Raw genomic sequence first — 20,000 nt, 5'->3', positions numbered from 1 at the left:
AGACATACCCTTCCAATCGCGTCTGTTTATGGTCTTTCTATGGTAGTCTATACCCTAAAATTTTCTTAGCACGTCAACCCATCGTCTTTTCTTCCTACCACTGCTTCTCTTCCAATCATTAGGGATCCATTATTTTATTCTTAATTATTTATTATATCATTCTCATTATGGCCATTTCTTCTTCTTACATGTTGTTAGAATATCCTCTACCATTCAAGACTTTTGAAGGAAATACCTCTTTATAGCGAGGGATATACGAGTTCTCAGTTTAAGTTATAACCACAAAATCTTCCTGACTTTAATCAGGATATTGCATTTATTGTTAATGCTGCTTGTACTTCTGCCAAGAGGATTAACTTGGAAAAAAAATGCCTTCCAGTTTTTTCTCTGGATTTCCCATCTTCTGGAATTTCCTGAAGCCTTAAACGTTTTATTTACATTTTAGAAATTCCCCTTTGCTTCTGTCTCTCAGGTTCATAGTAAATTTTCTCTACGAATGAATTGTTTTGTTGGTTATCTATTGAATTTTATTTCGCGTTTATGAAATATTTTTTCCTCCTTGAGGACATGTTGGTTTTATCTTCATAGCATCAACTCCCTTATATATTAAAAAGTGTCTGGATATATATATATATATATATATATATATATATATATATATATATATATATATATATATATATATATATATATATATATATTTATATTATGTATTATCCTTCCAGTCACGATCAGATCAACTCTTCTCATTCCTCTGGTGATTTGGGAGAGCGATTAGTTATACCCTGGTGAGAGGAAAGTGCATGTGCCTGCATATCTATCTAAACATATAGCCGTCATTTTTGACGGGTCGCATACAATAATACAATTAGAACTTGATACTTTTTTCTGGCATCCTAAAACAGAGAATATCTCTTGGCAATTATAAATACTTATTCCTCTTATTAGTCCATTGATTATAAAGTCTAGTGATGAAATCTTATGACAGAGTTACATCAAAAAGTTGGCTAAAATCTTTTAAGTCCTACAGCGACGTTCCTGGACAGAAAGCCAAGGTCATGCAGACAAGTCGTAGTACTGCTGTCGACAAAGGACTCTAACCCCAGTGACGGACACTCTCTGTTCTTCTTCTTCTTCTTCTCTTTCTTCATTTTCTTCTTCTTCTTCTTCATATTCTTCTTCTTCTTCTTCTTCCCAGAGAGGGCAAGCATCTCGATTGCTTTTGTTCTGGTAGGGTATTGTAGGATGAAGACGTTTAGTTATTTTCATCTTAACGTGATGTGTTATATTTTTTTTTTCTGACGGTATGTTAAGAAATTATATGATATAAGGATATCTTGAGTGTAATTATCTTCATTGTCCGAGACTGAATATGTATCTTTCTTGCTTTCGTCTACGTAATATGTCAAAGAATTATAGGTTAGAAACAAAGTTATCTCATTCTTATTTCTTCTCTCTTTTAGTTGTTAGTGATTTGAAATATTAGGTGATATTAGGATACAAGGATCGAGGTATTTCATATTTTTTAATAATAGAATGAATATCGTTCATAATTTTGCTTTTGCAGTTTGCTAAAATATTTAAGAATGTTGATATAGGAAGAGAATGCTTGTTATATGCCAAGTTGGTCACAATTTTCGCTTTGGAAATTAGTTTAGATTAAATATATGCTGTAAAGATGCAAAAAAAAAAAAACTTTGACATAATATATATCAGATTCAATTTAATGATAATGTCATTTACTGTAATGTGTAAAGATTGCTCGAGTATATAGTACGTTATACAAGACTTTGACTCCAACTGTTTTTTTTTTTTTTTTTTTTTTTTCTTTTTTTTATAATTAGTGTAAAACACAAGGTGATGTGTGTTTAATGAAAATGTCATTTACTGTTATGTGAAAAGATTAGTTGAATATATAATACGTTATGCAAGACTTTGACTCCAACTGTTTTATGTTATTGTTTTAATTAGCGTAAAACAAAAGTTGAAGTTTGTGTATGTGTGTGCCTCGCGCGATTATTTGTTTTTGCCGCCTTTGCATAATTGCATTCGGATTACGTATGAAATGAACGTTATAAACAGCATTGCCAAGCAAGAACACATACTGCCCAAGCAGACCAGTGTGTCATCGTATTAAGCTTTTGGATTTCGCTTGAGAAGTGGTTTCTATGATTGACATGGCAACTTACGTACGATTGCCCACGTGTGCATGTTGAGTTTGCATGACACGAGAGAGAGAGAGAGAGAGAGAGAGAGAGAGAGAGAGAGAGAGAGAGAGAGAGAGAGAGAGAGAGAGAGAGAGAATCTTAGCTGTTACATGAACTATGTACTAAGCAGCATGAGAGAGAGAGAGAGAGAGAGAGAGAGAGAGAGAGAGAGAGAGAGAGAGAGAGAGAGAGAGGCGTTAAAATACTCTCTCTCACTATTTCCCTATCCAGAGAGAAGAACGCACGGCCGAACGAACTCATACCATTTACACCTTCCCCCACCTAGCTGTAGTACTCCATAGGAGGAGGAGTGACTGGAGGAGGACTCACTCAGCAGCATAGACCCGAGGGTCCAAGTCTGACTGCCTGACCAGTACCTCACAACCTCTCAACGGAGCAACAAGTGGTGCGAGACGGGAGAGTTTCACGTTTGACGTAGCCAGTGTTCAACTTGCTTGCGCTCGGTGCTTGAAGTGTTAAAGTGACGTCATTGATGTGTTATGGGAATTAGTGGTGACGTGTTTTTTTTTTTTTCATCTTGTGATTGGCTGACAGAGCTTGGTAGATTCGTGTTATATGTCTGTGATTGGTTGAAATCTTACGTTTGAAGTTGTTAAGATTTATTATCGTTAAAAAACCAATCTGTCTGTGATTGGTTAAAATATTACGTTCGAAGTTGTTTTATTGTCGTTAAAAAACAATCTGTCTGTGATTGGTTAACATATTACGTTCGATATTGTTAAGTTTTATTGTCGTTAAAAAACAATTTGTCTGTGATTGGTTAAAACGTTACGTTCGAAATTGTCAAGTTTTATAGTCGTTAAAAAAAAATCTGTCTGTGATTGGTTGAAATATTACATTCGAAGTTGTTTTTTTATTGCCGTTAAAAAACAATCTGTCTGTGATTGGTTAAAAGTTCGAAGTTGTTAAGTTTTATTGTCATCAAAAAGACAAGTGAACGTATTTTGTTATGAAATGTGCAATTTATTCAAGATGAAGATATAATGAACTTATTCGTTATAAATGTAAAACAACACATGATTTTAGACATGATTGTCCGTTTTTTTGTTTTTTTTTTTTGAAGTGAGGAACCAACAAAATAATTAATGTAATTGTTATTATGATTGCTTGGAATGACCTGAAGTATAAATAGTTGGTCACATGCTGTGTTAAAATGTATAATGTATTCTTTTGATATACATACTCAATAAAGTGTATAATCTAATGTATGTTGAACTATATATATGACGTGTAATATAATTTCTCTGTCCCCCCACATACACACACACACACACACACACATATATATATATATATATATATATATATATATATATATATATATATATATATATATATATATATATATATATATATATATATATATATATATATATATATTGGGTGTGTGCACACTTTCTGGGTGCAGATTCCTTAACGTGTTGAAGGGATTTGTGTATTAACCATGATCAGCAAAGCTGTACCAGTCACGTCCATCCATACTAGGTTGGTTTGCTGTCTCCCACCATCACCAGTGTGGCCAGTGTGTTGATGAAAATTACCAAACCCCAGACATGAGTGAGGCCTTTGTCCTGCAGTGGAATAGAAATTGTTGCATTTGTTTGCTAGTGTTTATATATATATATATATATATATATATATATATATATATATATATATATATATATATATATATATATATATATATATATATATATATATATATATATATATATATAAAGAGAGAGAGAGAGAGAGAGAGAGAGAGAGAGAGAGAGAGAGAGAGAGAGAGAGAGAGAGAGAGAGAGAGAGAGAGAGAGAGTAATAACGTAAGCTTTCAATTGTCCTTTAGAGATAGAATGAATGTTTTTCTACCGGTGGGGAGCTCATGGTTTAAATGTCAAGCGTCAATAGGGGAACAGGTGAAAAAAATCGTTGTGAATTGGAAGAGACCTCCGCCTCTTTTCCTCCATTGTCAGTTACATACATAATTAAATTTATTATTATTATTATTATTATTATTATTATTATTATTATTATTGGTGTTGGTGTTGTTGTTGTTCTCGGTGCTTGTGCACTGTGATAACTTCAAGTGTTCAGGAAGAAGTAAGATTGATTTTGGTTTTATTATTATTATTATTATTATTGTTATTATTATTATTATTGTTGTAGTTTTTTATGTTATTTTAGTCGACAGTTACGCGTTGCATAATTTAACCTGCTGTAAAGAAGCAATATGTTATTATTATTATTATTATTATTATTATTATTATTATTATTATTATTATTATTATTATCAATATTATTATAATTTCTCTTCATAATTTTAGATGTTGGATCTTAATGTTTCGTTGCATTTTTTACAATTTGGTTGTCAGTCACTCTGACAGACAATTCTCTGACTGGAACAAAATTTAAATACTATTAATGGTTTTAATTACATACGTTGCATTCTGGTCAAGAGGTGTGTGTGTGTGTGTGTGTGTGTGTGTTTGTAAATAATAATCTTAAATCCTCCTTCATACTTAGGTTCAAGTCTCATTGAATCAACCGTCAACATTTTTTCAAGACTTAATGTGTGCTATTGCTCTTTCTTAGAATTGACTACCCGTGAAATATTGTTAATCTTTAAATCTCTTGAGAAAATTACTATGTAAAGGAATTGGCTCTTTTTGTTAAGAGAGAGGGCGTAATTTTTTTTTTTTTTCAATTCAGAACCATATTCACAGTTTTTCTTGACATTAGGAGCAAAATTATTTTTTTTAGAAAAATCAGCAAATTCAATGTATTGTAGAAAGAGTTATGGGTGAAACGTTATCTTTCCACTCTTCAATATACAGTATTCAGTTATTTATTTAGTTTGAATGAAATCAATTCCCTTTATATAGATATTATTCCGAATTACTTTGATGACTTTTTTTTTTTTCAACTCGCCCGTATATATTTTATACCCTCGGCATTTTCATCTGATACGGAAGATGGGTGAAAGAAGAATGAGGGTTGTTAGCTTGTTAACCAAGGTAGAGAATAGTTCTGTTTCCGTTTACTTGGCAGCTCTCTGGTTCCGATTCATGAATTATGCAAATTATGAAGATATCTCTTATTAATTCCCTTTTGTTATTGTTGTTATTAATTATTATTATAATTAGTAGTAGTAGTAGTAATAGTAATATTTACAATAACTCTAGTCAGAAAAGCAGGTTGCTATAAACCTAATACACTTATGTCGGTCTGTTCAACACAAAAACATTAATGATAATAATATTAATAATAATAATGATAATAATAATGATAATAATCTTTATTTCAGCAAAAGCAATATACAGAGTTACAATAGGGGTACAGTGATCTTACACCTTTGATATCAGCAAAAAAGATGAGATATGCAATAATATCAGTGATATAGTACAAACATCAATTAGCAGGTTGCCCACAGAGTTCTAAGGTCTGGGTAATAAAATCACAATAGCATTATCGCGTAATAATGATGATAACATACATATCAGCAAACAAAAAGCGAGAGAAAAATAAATGGCGATGACAATGATAATTATGTTGGAACAGAAATTGCTTGGATAATGACAGAACTCGGGGGAAAAAATCTAGTCACAGAGCAGGTGGTGTGAAGGAAATACAGGACTTCCAGACAACAGAGATAAAACATAATAAAACACGTTATCATAACTTCGCTATAAGTTTGAACTTTTCAAGTTTCACCAATTCAAACTTCGTGATTAGGAAAATCATTCCACAATTTACTCACAGCTGGAATGAAACTAGAACACGGTATTATTGAGCCTCATGATGGAAAAAGCATGACTATTAGAATTAACTGCATACCCTCGAAAGAACTTTTGTACATTAAGGTCACCCTCAACACTTGAACCTCTCATCAATCAAGCCATTGTTCTATAATCTTGGGTAGTGCCATATCCTCTGTACCATGGTCCTCCACTGTCTTGCGTTAGAGTTCTCTTGCTTGAGAGTACGCTCCGGCACACTATTCTATCTTATTTCTCTTCCTCTTGTTCTATTTAAGTTTTTATAGTTTATATAGGAGATATTTATTTCAATGTTGTTACTCTTTTTAAAATAAGTTATTTTTCCTTCTTTATTTTCCTCACTGGGCTATTTTTCCCTGTTGGAGCCCCTGGGCTTATAGCATCATGGTTTTTACAGTTTATATAGGAGATATTTATTTTGATGTTACTCTTCTTAAAATATTTGGTTTTTCCTTGTAGTCTTTCCTCACTGGGCTATTTTCTCTGTTGGAGCCCCTGGGCTTATAGTATCCTGCTTTTCCAACTAGGGTTGTAGCTTAGCAAGTAATAATGATGATAATAATAATCGCGTTACAGACAAGTGTGGCATATCCTTACCTGGTGAGACCCTGAAAGAGAGTCAGGGCACAGGTCAAAGTTCGCGCCCTGGGGAAGATCACTCCTGGCATGGGATTTGTAAAAGGGTCGAGATAGTAGAGTGGTTCCCCTGTAGCCTAGTTAATGGTGAAACGTGAGTGGGTCAAGAACGTAAACGGGGGAAAATTGGGTAGTTGCTGGTGCGATCTAGCCATTGAATTTTTTTTTTGAATGATCCTGCACAGATTTCGAAAAGTTAATGCTGAGATTTTTTTCATTTTATTTATTTATTCTTATTTTTTCAGTGATCTTGAACAGTTTTTTTTTTTTTTTACATATTTTAAAAAAGTAGGACTTCTTTATCAATGATCTTGCACAGATTTAGAAAAGTTGATGCTGAGAACTTTCAATATCCTTTATTTTTTCAATGTATATGCTCTTTTTGATTCGCCTAATTTGAATTTTTTTTTTTCAATGAACCTGCGCAAAATTATTGACAAGACCTGGAAAAGACGATGCTGAGATTAATCTAAAAAAAAGCTGTCTTTTCATGAATAACCGTCCGTTCGCAAATTAATAAGAAAACCAGCTGACACCAGTCTCTTACATCAAAAAATCCGTTGGTGAACGAGGAAGAACCATTGCAATCCGAACAGATGTGTAGTTAAGCCTAAAGCTTCAGTGCGACATTCGGATGACGTAGATTTAAAAGGATTGCGTCCACCAACATATGTGTTGTTGAAGCAGCTTCTTTTTATGATAAGTGATTTGTCTCGTCTTTAGGAGAGAGAGAGGAGAGAGAGAGAGAGAGAGAGAGAGAGAGAGAGAGAGAGAGAGCGAGCGAGCAGTTTTGTGAAATGCATTTTATGTTGTCTTTAGGAGAGAGAGAGAGAGAGAGAGAGAGAGAGAGAGAGAGAGAGAGAGAGAGAGAGAGAGAGTTATCTATTTTGTCTTGTCTTTATGAATGAGAGAAAGAGAGAGAGAGAGAGAGAGAGAGAGGAGAGAGTTATCTATTTTGTCTTGTCTTTATGAATGAGAGAGAGAGAGCAGATTTTTATGAAATGCATTTTTGAGAGAGAGATTTTGTCTTGTCTGTATGAATGAGAGAGAGAGAGAATTTTATGAAATGCATTTTATCTCGTCTTTAGGAGAGAGAGAGAGAGAGAGGAGAGGAGAGAGAGAGAGAGAGAGAGAGAGGAGAGAGAGAGAGAGAGAGAGAAACCGTTGAGAATACGCCCACTCCATTCTTCCTTTACCAATCCAATGTCAGCGTACCACGTGTGAGCACATTTTATTGATGGCTTCTCCTGTCTTTAGACACCATAAAACCTACTCTTGTATTTGACGTTTGCTTATTCGTCAAAGCATCTGTGATAAGTTACGATCAATATCGTAAGCAGGATTTTCAATCTTGCTTCAATTTCATTCTGTCAGGTATGGCTTTTCGTTAACTTTATTGCTGTACTTTGCAAAAAAAAAAAAAAAAATATTATTATTATTATTATTTTTTTTTTTGCTGTGTCAGATTCGGGTTGATGTTTCTGGCAATATTTATTATTTGCAGCTTCATGTCTCTTGCAAAAGTTAGCTCGTAATTTTTATGCATCAACAGTTTATTTGCAAGCTGTGTAAATGGAAACCAATTTATTTCTCGTACTTTTAGTTTCTTAAAGTTTTTTTATAGTTTATATATATGAAAGATTTATTTTAATTCTGTTACTGTTCTTGAGAGATTTCATTTTAATTGTTCATTACGTCTCCTGCAGCTTTTCTATTTCCTTATTTTCTTTCCTCGCTGGGCTACATTCCTTGTTGGAGCCCTTGGGCATCAGCATCTTGTTTTCTCGACTAGGGTTGTAGCTTAGCAAACAATGATAATCATGATTTGAATAAACCTTCCCTCTGGATCCAATCAAGAGAGGCTAGAGGATTCTTAAACAATTTTCCTGTGTATTTAAATATTATAATTATTACTTTCTAAGCTACAATCCTAGTTGGAAAAACAGGATGCTATAAGCCCAGAGGTCCCAACCGGAAAAATAGCCCAGTGAGGAACGGAAACAAGGAAAAATAAAATATTTTAAGAATACCAACAACATTGAAATAAAAATTTCCTATATAAACTGTAAAATATTAACAAAACAAAAGGAAGAGAACCAATATAGAAAAGTGTGCCCGAGTGTAATCTCAAACTAACAATGTTATTTTGCACTTTCAAAAGAACAGTGAAGACGGGCTCTGTAACCACATGAAGATTGTAACAATTCATTTTACGAATACTGATATAAACAATTCATTTCACGAATAATGATATGAATTATAAACAATTCATTATACGAATAATGATATAAACAATTAATTTTACGAATAATGATATAAATGATAAAGAATTCATTTTACGAATAATGATATAAATTATAAACAATTCACTTTGCGAATAATGATATAAACAATTAATTTTACGAATAATGATATGAATTATGAACAATTCATTTTACGAATACTGATATAAAAAATAAAATTTGCGAATAATGACATTAAACAATTCACTTTACGAGTAATGATATAAACAATTAATTTTACGAATAATGACATTAAACAATTCACTTTACGAATAATTATATAAGCAATTAATTTTACGAATAATAATGAGCTATGGCAATTTCCCTACCAGTCAGGTAGTTACACATTTGGAACGAACATAAAAGCATTTCCTGTAGAAACGAATAAGCCTAAAGCAGGCCTATTAAATTTGCGATTTCACACCACTCATAACCCTCCCTTAATAGGTCCCGTTTTGGGGCAAACAGGTTGACTGCTCAAGAAGTAATCGGTTCAGTTACGTCAGTTTTCTTAACTGTTTTAAATCTGTAAATACTGATTTGTTTAACTGAATGTGAATTAAGTTTGCTATTCAATTGATGCAAAACTCCGTTAAGAATTTGTAAACATTTTATGGATGACGTGATTCTGGTTATGTAAGGTGTGGCATAGCAAATTGGAACCCAGCTGTTAAAATTCATCATCATCATCAAATCCTCCTTCGCCTATTGACGCAAAGGGCCTCGGTTAGATTTCGCCAGTCGTCTCTATCTTGAACTTTCAATTCAATATTTATCCATTCATCATCTCCTACTTTGTGCTTCATAGTCCATAGCCTTGTAGGCCTGGGTCTTCCAACTCTTCTAGTGCCTTGTGGAGCCCAGCTGAACGTTTGGTGAATTAATCTTTCTAGGGGAGTGCGAAGAGCATGCCCAAACCATCTCCATCTACCCCTCACCATGATCTCATCCACATATGGCACTCGAGTAATCTTTCTTATAGTTTCAGTTTTAATATTTCTAGGATTATAAATATTAAAATTACCAATAAAATTTCATTTGTAATTCAATTATTTGAAATAAAATCCATAATAGATGATTGTAATTGGTCTGGAGACTTCCAGTGATTATAGAAAATCCATCATACATGAATGGAATAAATCGGCAAAATACCAATAATCATATCAGTTGTAGAGAACATATTCAGATGTTAACTATACGGAAGGTATTCTTAAAAGGAATTTTAAGGAATATATACATCGAAGGCACTCTTAAAAAGGAATTTTTAACTAATACTGTAGATACAGGTTTTCAGCCTCAACATAACATTAAATTTTTGATCATAAACGTTTTTAAGTTTAGTTTCATGTTACAAATGGATTGGCTGTAGAGGCCAATATGGTAACGTCCTGGACTGGTGAACGCCTGACTAGAGTTCGAGTCCCGCTCAAACTCGAAAGTTTCTTTGGTTTGGTCGCTGCAACCTAACCATCGTTGTGAGCTAAAGATGCCGGGGTAGGGGGGTGTGGCTATAGGTCTATCTTTTGAGGTGTAACTGTTTCGAATGAGGCTTTTTCCTCTATTTCTATCTTGCCCCTCTGCTTCATAAATCCCCTTCTCTCTCAAGTCTCTCACAGTCCAAAAAACGATCAATCAAAATAAATACAAAAATATCAAATAAGTAAAGTTTTTTTATAGACGGTCTCGAGGTGACAAAACTACCAAAATAATTGTGACTGTTAAAGGATGCTGGCGTAGCCTTGAGGAATGCTGCGACACATTGAACTGATTGTAATCCAAATACCATTGTGTTCCTTATATACTTAATATCTATTGTCTAGGCAAGTATTACGCGATTGTGTTTTGAATGCCACAGTGATTATTCGCATTATCACGTAGTTGAAGGGTTGCTATTGATGTCAGTGTGCTTGTTTGTGTACAAGATAATAGAATCTGAGAAACAGCTGTGATTGTTTATTTTATCATTGTGATTATCTCCATCGCTGTTTTTGTTTATTCATTTATACAGTCTTCCACACTCGGACACACTGTTGTCTTGTTTCTCCTCCTCTTGTTTTGGTAATGACCTCACTAAGCTATTTTCCCTGTTGGAGCCCCTGGGCTTCTAGCATCTGGGTGTTTATAGGTTATATAGATGATTATTTTAATGTTGTTGCTCCTCTTAAAATATTTATTTTTCCTTATTTCCTTTCCTCACTGGGCTGTTTTCCCTGTTGGAACCCCAGGGCTTATAGCATCCTGTCTTTTTATAGTTTATATAGGAGATATTTATTTTAATGTTGTTACCGTTCCTAGAATATTATATTTTTCCTTGTTTCCTTTCCTCACTGGGCTGTTTTCCCTGTTGGAGCCCCTGAGCTTATAGCATCCTGTTTTTCCAACTAGGGTTGTACTTAGCAAGTAATAATGATAATAATATACATCCAATCATGAATACATAGTGAAAATTACTTCATTGTTTATTCATAAGGACGTCCATTCATGAATCCATGGCAGATATTCTTCGCTCTTCACGCATACATTATACATAAATACACATTCGAAATCATTTTTCGATGTTCCTTGATACATGTATGCATTGGGCCTAACTGTGTATATATACTTATAATCATATTAAAGACATCCAGTTGTGTTGTTTGAAATATATGATTTATAGCTATTAGTTGTCAGGTAATCCTATTGGGTCTTTCAGTTGAACAGCAGATATTTTCTCGCTCCATGAACACACACAACCCATACAGTATACAGTATATATATATATATATATATATATATATATATATATATATATATATATATATATATATATATATATATATATATATATATATATATATTTATAATGTATACATTTAAATATATGTATATATATGTATATATATATATATATATATATATATATATATATATATATATATATATATATATATATATATATATATATATATATATTAGTACTGGTTTCGCATTTACAGCGGGCGTGATTCGACCTTGGCCTGCTGCCCAGCAGTTGACCCCATCAGTAAATGTGTGTGATCGTCAGCTTGGGCAGAGAGAGAGAGAGAGAGAGAGAGAGAGAGAGAGAGAGAGAGAGAGAGAGAGAGAGAGAGAGAGAAGCTGCTGCTGCTGCTTCGTAAGATGGATGAGGTGTATAAGCAGGCGGAGCTTTGTAATTAGAGCAGATTCCAACATAAACCTCAACTCTGCCTGGCGTCTGTTGATGACCACTGAGAGAGAGAGAGATGATGAGTTCATTTCTCCCCTCCCCCTCTCCCTCACTTCCTCTCACTCTCCCCTTCTCCTCTTCCCTCCACCCTTAAGGGGTACTAGGCCCCCTCTGACCGAGGGCTCCCTTTACATATTCATACGGGATCTTTTGGTTGACTTTGTAATGACTTCGTTAGAGGAATCGGATTATGCTAGATGAAGCCGTAGCCGGACTCTCGTGTGCTTAATGTCCTCCATGCTGGGTGTGGGGGTGTTGATAGGTTTAGGGGGAGGGGTGTTGGTTGGGGGTAGGGGGGTCTCTGCTCACTGGGCAAGTGTTGAGCAGAGGGATCTTTTAAATTGATTCAAGTCTAAAACAGCTTTGAGAATAATAATTATGATATTTATATTCAGTATTACTTATGATAATTGTAATCTGTATTAAGTCAACTTTTGATGATAATTGTTTTAAGTCTAATACAGCTTTGAGAATAATAGTTATAATAGTTATATTCTATATTAATTATGATAATTGTAATCAGTATCAAGTCAGCTTTTGATGATAATTGTTTCAAGTCTAAAACAGCTTTGAGAATAGTAATTATGATAATTTTAATCAGCATCATCAAGTCAGATTTGATAATAAGGATGATGATTATAATCATCTTCATATCAAAGCTATTGGATGAAAAGGTTATAGATTGCATGTAGTTTTATCCTAATTGGCAGATTTATAATGTTTTCACCAACAAGAATCATAAATGATATTGATAACTATTACGATAATATTAGAAATGATTATATAAACAGTACGGAACATATGTACCAAACCAGTAGCCAGTTTATATCACAGTTAATAGCATCCAATATGAAGGAAATGAATTGCTGAACTGTTGAAAAAACGCAATTTTAATCGGAAATTCTCCGTAAAGTTATACTGATCTCAACCGTATTTCAGTAAAATACAGGAGACCGTAATTTTACGTTACTTTGTTATTATCTATTACGGGTTGGTGACCGTAATATCACTCATTTACGGCAATATATCCGTTTTTAAAACGGTTAAAATCCTGGAATAAATGTTGCCAGATATTTGCCGTTTTTAATGCAATTTTTCAACAGTAGAATATGATCATGTGCGGAGCATTTTTAACATCACTCCCAGTTGTAAGGATTTTGCATTGTGCAATTGCTTGAGTGATCTGATGTTATGCATGCAAATGAACAAGAGTCTAACTGCCACATACATAGTTTGCCTGTGTTTATCTTTTGAAATACTTGATACTACGTTTCTTTCAAACATCAATAGGAGCATTGTGGATTTTGGTCGGTTAATGTATTCAGGGAGCTAGGACACCCGCACACACAAAGACACACACACACATATATATATATATATATATATATATATATATATATATTATATATATATATATATATATATATATGTGTGTGTGTGTGTGTGTGTGTGTGTGCGCGCACGAAAAGACATAGGGTAATCAAATACATACACAAAGATACACACATAAATATAAACTATATGCATACATATATGCAGTATGTATATATGTATATATATATATATATATATATATATATATATATATATATATATATATATATATATATATATATTTATACATACACACACACACACACACATATATATATATATATATATATATATATATATATATATATATATATATATATATATATATATATATATGTATATGTAGTTTATATATATATGCGTGTGTGTGTATCTTTCCGTATGTTTTTTGCATATCGAGATGAACAAACCATGAACGCTCGTCCGTTTACTTTTCAGTGTCTTCTGCCCCTGGCAATCTCATTACGAAAACGCCAACGGGGAAACACGTTGCCTCTTGTGTGTTGTGATTTAGAGCTGATCTCTGAAAGATTAGAAGTATTACTTGGATCGGGCCAGTTTTGGCCGTCCCGTAAATCAGTCAGGAGTCGGACTGGTTCGGTTCAAGCTGATATTAGATTTGCAGAATGATGGTAAAAATTGTTGGTTTTGCCCCTGAATTTCACTGTTAAAAATTTGCATTAAAATCGGTAAATGTTTGGCAAATTTTATACCAGGATTTTTACCGTTTTATAAACTGATATATTGACGTCAAGGAGTGATATTACGGCTACCAACGGTTGAGAACTTTACGGAGAATTTTCAATTAAAGTTACGGTTTTTTTCCAACAGTTTTGCATTGCAAAATTTGCTGAGGATTACTTAATTGAATTTGAAGGATTTTTGTACATCATTTCTCTTGATGTTTGCTGTAAAAAAATTTGTTTGTTCTTGATGGGTCTTTGTACATCTTTATTGTTGTTATTTACTGTAAAATGTTGATAAATAATGTTAAATGTGCCTATGAATTTGCTTCGCAAAGTTTGCAATGATTTTATTCATTTGTTTTTGATGTTGGTGATGTTTACTTTAAAATACTGCATTGCTTTTGTTTTCCCTGGAAAATATGTATCGGAAGATTATTAGGATTTGAGCGTAAGGATAGATTGGGTATAAGGATATATATATAAATATATATATGCCTTGAAAATTAACAGCAACCTAAGTGGCACGTCACTGATGATACAAGTATTCTGGACCAGGGTTCGAATCCCGGCGGGCATGAAGCTATTGTCTTTGAGTGGATTCGCCTGGTGTTCTGATCCCGCGGTCGGTAAGAGAGTCCAGAGCGTAAGGATAGCTTGAGAGACTATTTTGTAGCATTGATATATATATATATATATATATATATATATATATATATATATATATATATATATATATATGTGTGTGTGTGTGTGTATGTTTGTGTGTGTGTGTGTGTTTGTGTGTGTATGTGTGTCTTAAAAATAGCAGCAACCTTTCGAGTGATATTTACCAGATGGGGAGTGGGCCGCCTTCTTTTCTAAGCAACACCTTTGGGGTTCGCTAATGAGATCTTCTTACAAAGTCCTTTTTGTTTATGAGGTAACTGTTAAGAGGCAATTTTGAAAGAATATACTCTACTTTATATATGCTAGAAGAAACTTACTGGTATAGCTCATTCAATAAGCTATAAATGTCAAATTTCAAATGTTTATTTTGTGGTGTACCGCAAGATCAGTTCCACCCATTTGGAGTACTTCTTCTCTAGTCCTTTCCCACTATACATACACTGCCTCCAAAATCATATGTTCTTTTATCTTTTCCTTTTTTTCACGTTACTTTTCTCCGGAAACATTTCGCTATCCTTATCTCTTGCTTGAGGGTACACTTAGGCTCGCTATTATATCTAATTTCTCTTTCTCTTGTTTTGCTAAAGTTTATATAGGAAATATTCATTTTAATGTTATTGCTATTCTTATATTTTATTTTTCCTTTTTTCCTTTCCTCACTGAGCTATTTTCCTTGGTGGGGCCCCAGGGCTTATAGCATCCTGCTTTTCCAACTAGTGTTGTAGCTTAGCAAGTAATAATAATAATAATGATAATGATAATACTAATAATAATAATCAACGTGAAGTGCATCCGATTTTGATCCTTATCGTCCATATTATCAAAGGTCATCTGGTCATAACTGGGAGCCAATCAGAGCCACGTTCTTTAGCTGTAATATTCCATTCCTTCGTTGTAATTGGTCATTTGCTTGGCAATGGCAAGGAGCTTGATAGTTTCCGAATTTTATTCTCTTTGTGAAAGGTGGGATGGTAAATCTTGGCTTAGGAGTTAACAACAACAACAATAATAAATGCAGCTGTTTCCAGTCTACTGCAGGATAAAGGTCTCAGATATGTCAATTCTTGTCTGGGGTTTGGCCAGTTTAATCACCACGGTGGTCAATGCGGACTGGTGATGGTGGGAGAATTTTGTCTGAATGCTCACAGCAAACCGACCTAGCATGGGTGGCTTTGGCTAGTACAGCTTTGCTGATCTAATTAATGTTTGAAGATTAGAATGTATTAAATCTATTACAGAAATTTATCAATTCAAGTCATGTATTTTTCTAGCCAGGTTCGAAAAACGGGAATTATAATTAATTATGCATCTTAGCAGTTGACGTAAAAGAAAGACTGATTAAGAAGTAAACAATAGCAGGCAAACTTATTGTCTTTTGTCAATTCTTAAAGAGTTTAGTTTTCAAGCGGTTCATGTTATCGATATTAGCTCAGCCTGTATGTGATACATCCAGGCAGACGTTGATAGCCATGATCTTGACGTTCTATTGCAAATAGCTTGTGTTGAAGTGACTGACAGAGGAGCCAGTCCGTGCCATTAATAGCGGGAGCTTCTCGTGGGCTCTTGTCTTCCTCGCAAGGGATAAAAAGACCGGTTATTAATCTGTGGAGTCACCTCCTAGAGTCAGCAATGGGATGGTCCTCTGTATATATATATATATATATATATATATATATATATATATATATATATATATATATATATATATATATATATATATATATATATTGGCTAAGTGGTAGGTCACTGTTGTTACAAGTTTCCTGGACAAGGGTTCAAATCCCGACTGGTCAGAAGCTATTGTCTTTGAAGGATAAAGAGCGATTATTACTTCCAAGCTTTAAAGTTGGTATTACCACATTTTTATTTAATTCCTTTCAGCCGTTGTTTTCCTTTTCAAGTGACTGACTTTTATCATTTACTGATTTTCACTACAACGTTTTATAAAAAGAAAAATGTTAGCCTTTCCTTATTCATCTTAAATACACTCCAAATGTTAATTTCTAATGTTAATGTTAATTGCTAATGTTCGAATTTCATTATTTTGCTTTTACTATAGTCCTAACGTTACAAGTCACACAGTAGATCACTTTTATAAAAATCTGTTTGAATTATAAAGTGTCAGATTCCATCATATGTATTTTAATTCATCATCATCATCATCATCATCTTCTACTCCTATTGACGCAAAGGGCCTGAGTTAGATTTCGCTAATCGTCTCTATCTTGAGATTTTAATTGAATACTTCTCCATTCATCATCTACTTCACGCTTCATAGTCCTCAGCCATGCAGGCCTTGGTCTTCCTACTTTTCTAGTGCCTTGTGGAGCCCAGTTGGGAAGTTTGGTGAACTAATCTCCCTTGGAGAGTGCGAAGAGCATATCCAAACCATCTCCATCTACCCCTCATCATGATCTCATCCACATTATTATTATTATTACTTGCTAAGCTACAACCATAGTTGGAAAAACAGGATGCTATAAGCCCAGAGGCTCCAACAGGGAAAATAGCCCACTAAGGAAAGGAAGCAAAGAATAAAATATTTTAAGAACATCAACAATATCAAAATAGATATTTCCTAAATGGCTCTCGAGTAATCTCTCATATAATTTCATTTTTAATCATATCCTGCAATTATTTTCATTCGTATGGTTTTTATTTCAGAAATATTATTGAATATAAAAATCCAAAATTATTTTCCATTTCTCTCGTGTCATTGAAATTACGAGCTGGAATATCATATCATATTTTGTGAGCATGTGCCATCTCGTGTAATGAAAAGTATTCGAGTGATGGAGACTAGCAATTTTTGCATTTTAATTTTCAATGGATAATAATCGTGAAGTTTTAGATATAAATAAAATTGAGATTTGGTCAATTATTTTTTGGAAAAGTGAACTTCCGTTGCAATTCTGGGCGAACTTCTTGAAACAAAGTCGCGCAGATTACTTTGTTTATCAGTGAATTTATTTGTTTGTGTGTTGAATGACAACAAGAACAAGTAGTTGATTAGATTATCCTTGTGATATTAAAAGGATTGAAGGATTTATTCTTAGGAAACAAAAGGATTTAATTTCGGAACTTGAGTTATTTTTTCTATAATCTCCAAAAGTCCTTCGATTTATTCCTTAGAAGAGGAGTCTTAAGGGTTGTACAAATACGAGATTAAATTGTCCTTGTGATATTTAAAGGATTGAAGGATTTATTCTGAGGAATCGAAAGGATTTACTTTTGAAATCAAGTTGTTTTTTTATATTCTTCAAAATTCCTTCGATTTATTCCTTGGAAGAGGAGTCTTGAGGGTTGTACAGCCCTAATGCAGGTGGAGACGTGCGTCTTGGTGACGTGGTGCGGGAGTGGTGATCCCCAGAGTCATCATCATCACCATCATCACCACAACCGTCGGCGTCACCATTACAGCGGGCAGCAGCTTCACCACACCTACCTCGGCAGTAATCATCACCAATACGCCAACGGTCACGTCCACCCGCGCCTCGTCAGTAATAGTCCGCCGCAGCAGCCCTTCGTGCCCTACCAGACTCAGCATCTCCAAAGGAGCGTCCATCACATTCCTCATCCCCTCGTTCATCATCAGCCGTTGATCATCACTCCGCTGCAGCAACAAAAACATCAACAGCAGTTGTTGCATCATCAACATCATCATCACCAACAACAACAACAACAACTACAGCAACAACAACAACGCCAGAAACAAATGCATTTGATAAACCTACACCATCAGCAGCAGCAGTATCAACAAAAACAGAAGCTGCAGAAAGAGCAAAAGCAGCAGTCGCCTGGCCGAAAGCAGCAGCAGCATCAGCTGCAGCAGTCTCCACAGCACAAACATCATAAACAGAAGCCCGAACAGCAGGCACTGAAACAGCATAAAACAGCTGCAAGAGGATCAGCAGCAGCAGAAGAAGCGGTCTCCGCTTCACCAACGGGGCATGGCGAAGATTGGAGCACTTCAGAGGTTTGTTTACCAAATCAGTGTTCAAAATTAATGTTTATGCCATAACCAATTTTTTTTTAGCTGATAGGAAAGGTGGGTGAAAGAAGATTTGGGAATGGTAGCTATCTAACTATGGTAGGGAATAGTTTGGGTAGTGCTTCAAAGGTTTGTTTACCAAATTAATGAGCCATAACCATTTTTTTTTTTATTTGATAGGAAAGGTGGGTGAAAGAAAATTTGGGAATGTTAGCTAACTAACCTTTGTAGGGAATAGTTTGGGCAAGTACTTCAAAAGTGTGTTTACCAAATTAATATTCAAAATTAATGTTTATGCCATAACCTACTTTATTTAGTTGATATGAAAGGTGGGTGGAAGAAGAGTTGGCACAGTTAGCTTACTAACCATTGTAAGGAACAGTTTGGGAAGTGCTTCAAAGGTTTCTTTAACAAATCAATATTCAAAATTAAAGTTAATGCCACAACTCATATTTTTTTTAGCTGATAGGAAAGGTGGGTGAAAGAAAATTTGGGAATGTTAGCTAACTAACCTTTGTAGGGAATAGTTTGGGCAAGTACTTCAAAAGTTTCTTTACCAAATTAATATTCAAAATTAATGTTTATGCCATAACCTACTTTTTTAGTTGATATGAAAGGTGGGTGGAAGAAGAGTTGGCACAGTTAGCTTACTAACCATTGTAAGGAACAGTTTGAGAAGTACTTCAAAGGTTTCTTTAACAAATCAAATTCAAAATTAATGTTAATGCCACAACTTATGTTTTTTTAGCTGATAGGAAAGGTGGGTGGAAGAAGAGTTGGAGTGTTAGCTAACTAAATATGGTAGGGAATCGTTTGGAAAGTCAAGTATTAGTAAGAGAAATATTAAGTGTGGTTTAACTCGGTACATGAAAGCTGGTTACCCTATACGCGGGCAGTTAGATTCATCGAGTTTATTGTGCCATGCTAAGTGGTTAATTTCCCTATTTTATTCTTTCATTTGCCATTGTACTTATCCATTTATGTTTTTAAGGGCATTTATCCTAAGATATTTTTCATTGTATGTGTCTGTTCTTGTTGAAAAAGAATAATGAAATTTTTAAAGTGTTATTGGCACTTAGGTATCATTAAGTCTAAATTCAATAAAAATTTTTAGAAACATATTTATCATGCTTGCATTAGTGGCAACTAA

At 34.0% G+C, this 20,000-nt stretch overlaps 1 protein-coding gene across 1 annotated transcript; it reads left to right on the top strand.

Annotated features, from left to right (window-relative positions):
- Positions 1-2,563: 2,563 nt before the first annotated feature.
- On the top strand, positions 2,564-18,880 carry LOC137633103 (G-box-binding factor-like). The gene is made up of 2 exons (XM_068365264.1): positions 2,564-2,613; positions 17,524-18,880. Exon 2 carries the CDS (start codon positions 18,176-18,178, stop codon positions 18,878-18,880), a length of 705 nt encoding a protein of 234 aa, XP_068221365.1. The 5' UTR covers positions 2,564-2,613; positions 17,524-18,175.
- The last annotated feature ends 1,120 nt before the right edge of the window (positions 18,881-20,000 follow it).

Source organism: Palaemon carinicauda, chromosome 42 (assembly GCF_036898095.1).
Source record: "Palaemon carinicauda isolate YSFRI2023 chromosome 42, ASM3689809v2, whole genome shotgun sequence".
Classification (NCBI taxonomy): domain Eukaryota; kingdom Metazoa; phylum Arthropoda; class Malacostraca; order Decapoda; family Palaemonidae; genus Palaemon; species Palaemon carinicauda.
The sequence above is the reverse complement of the archived record's forward strand: the minus strand, read 5'-3'. Positions and strand labels throughout refer to the sequence as shown.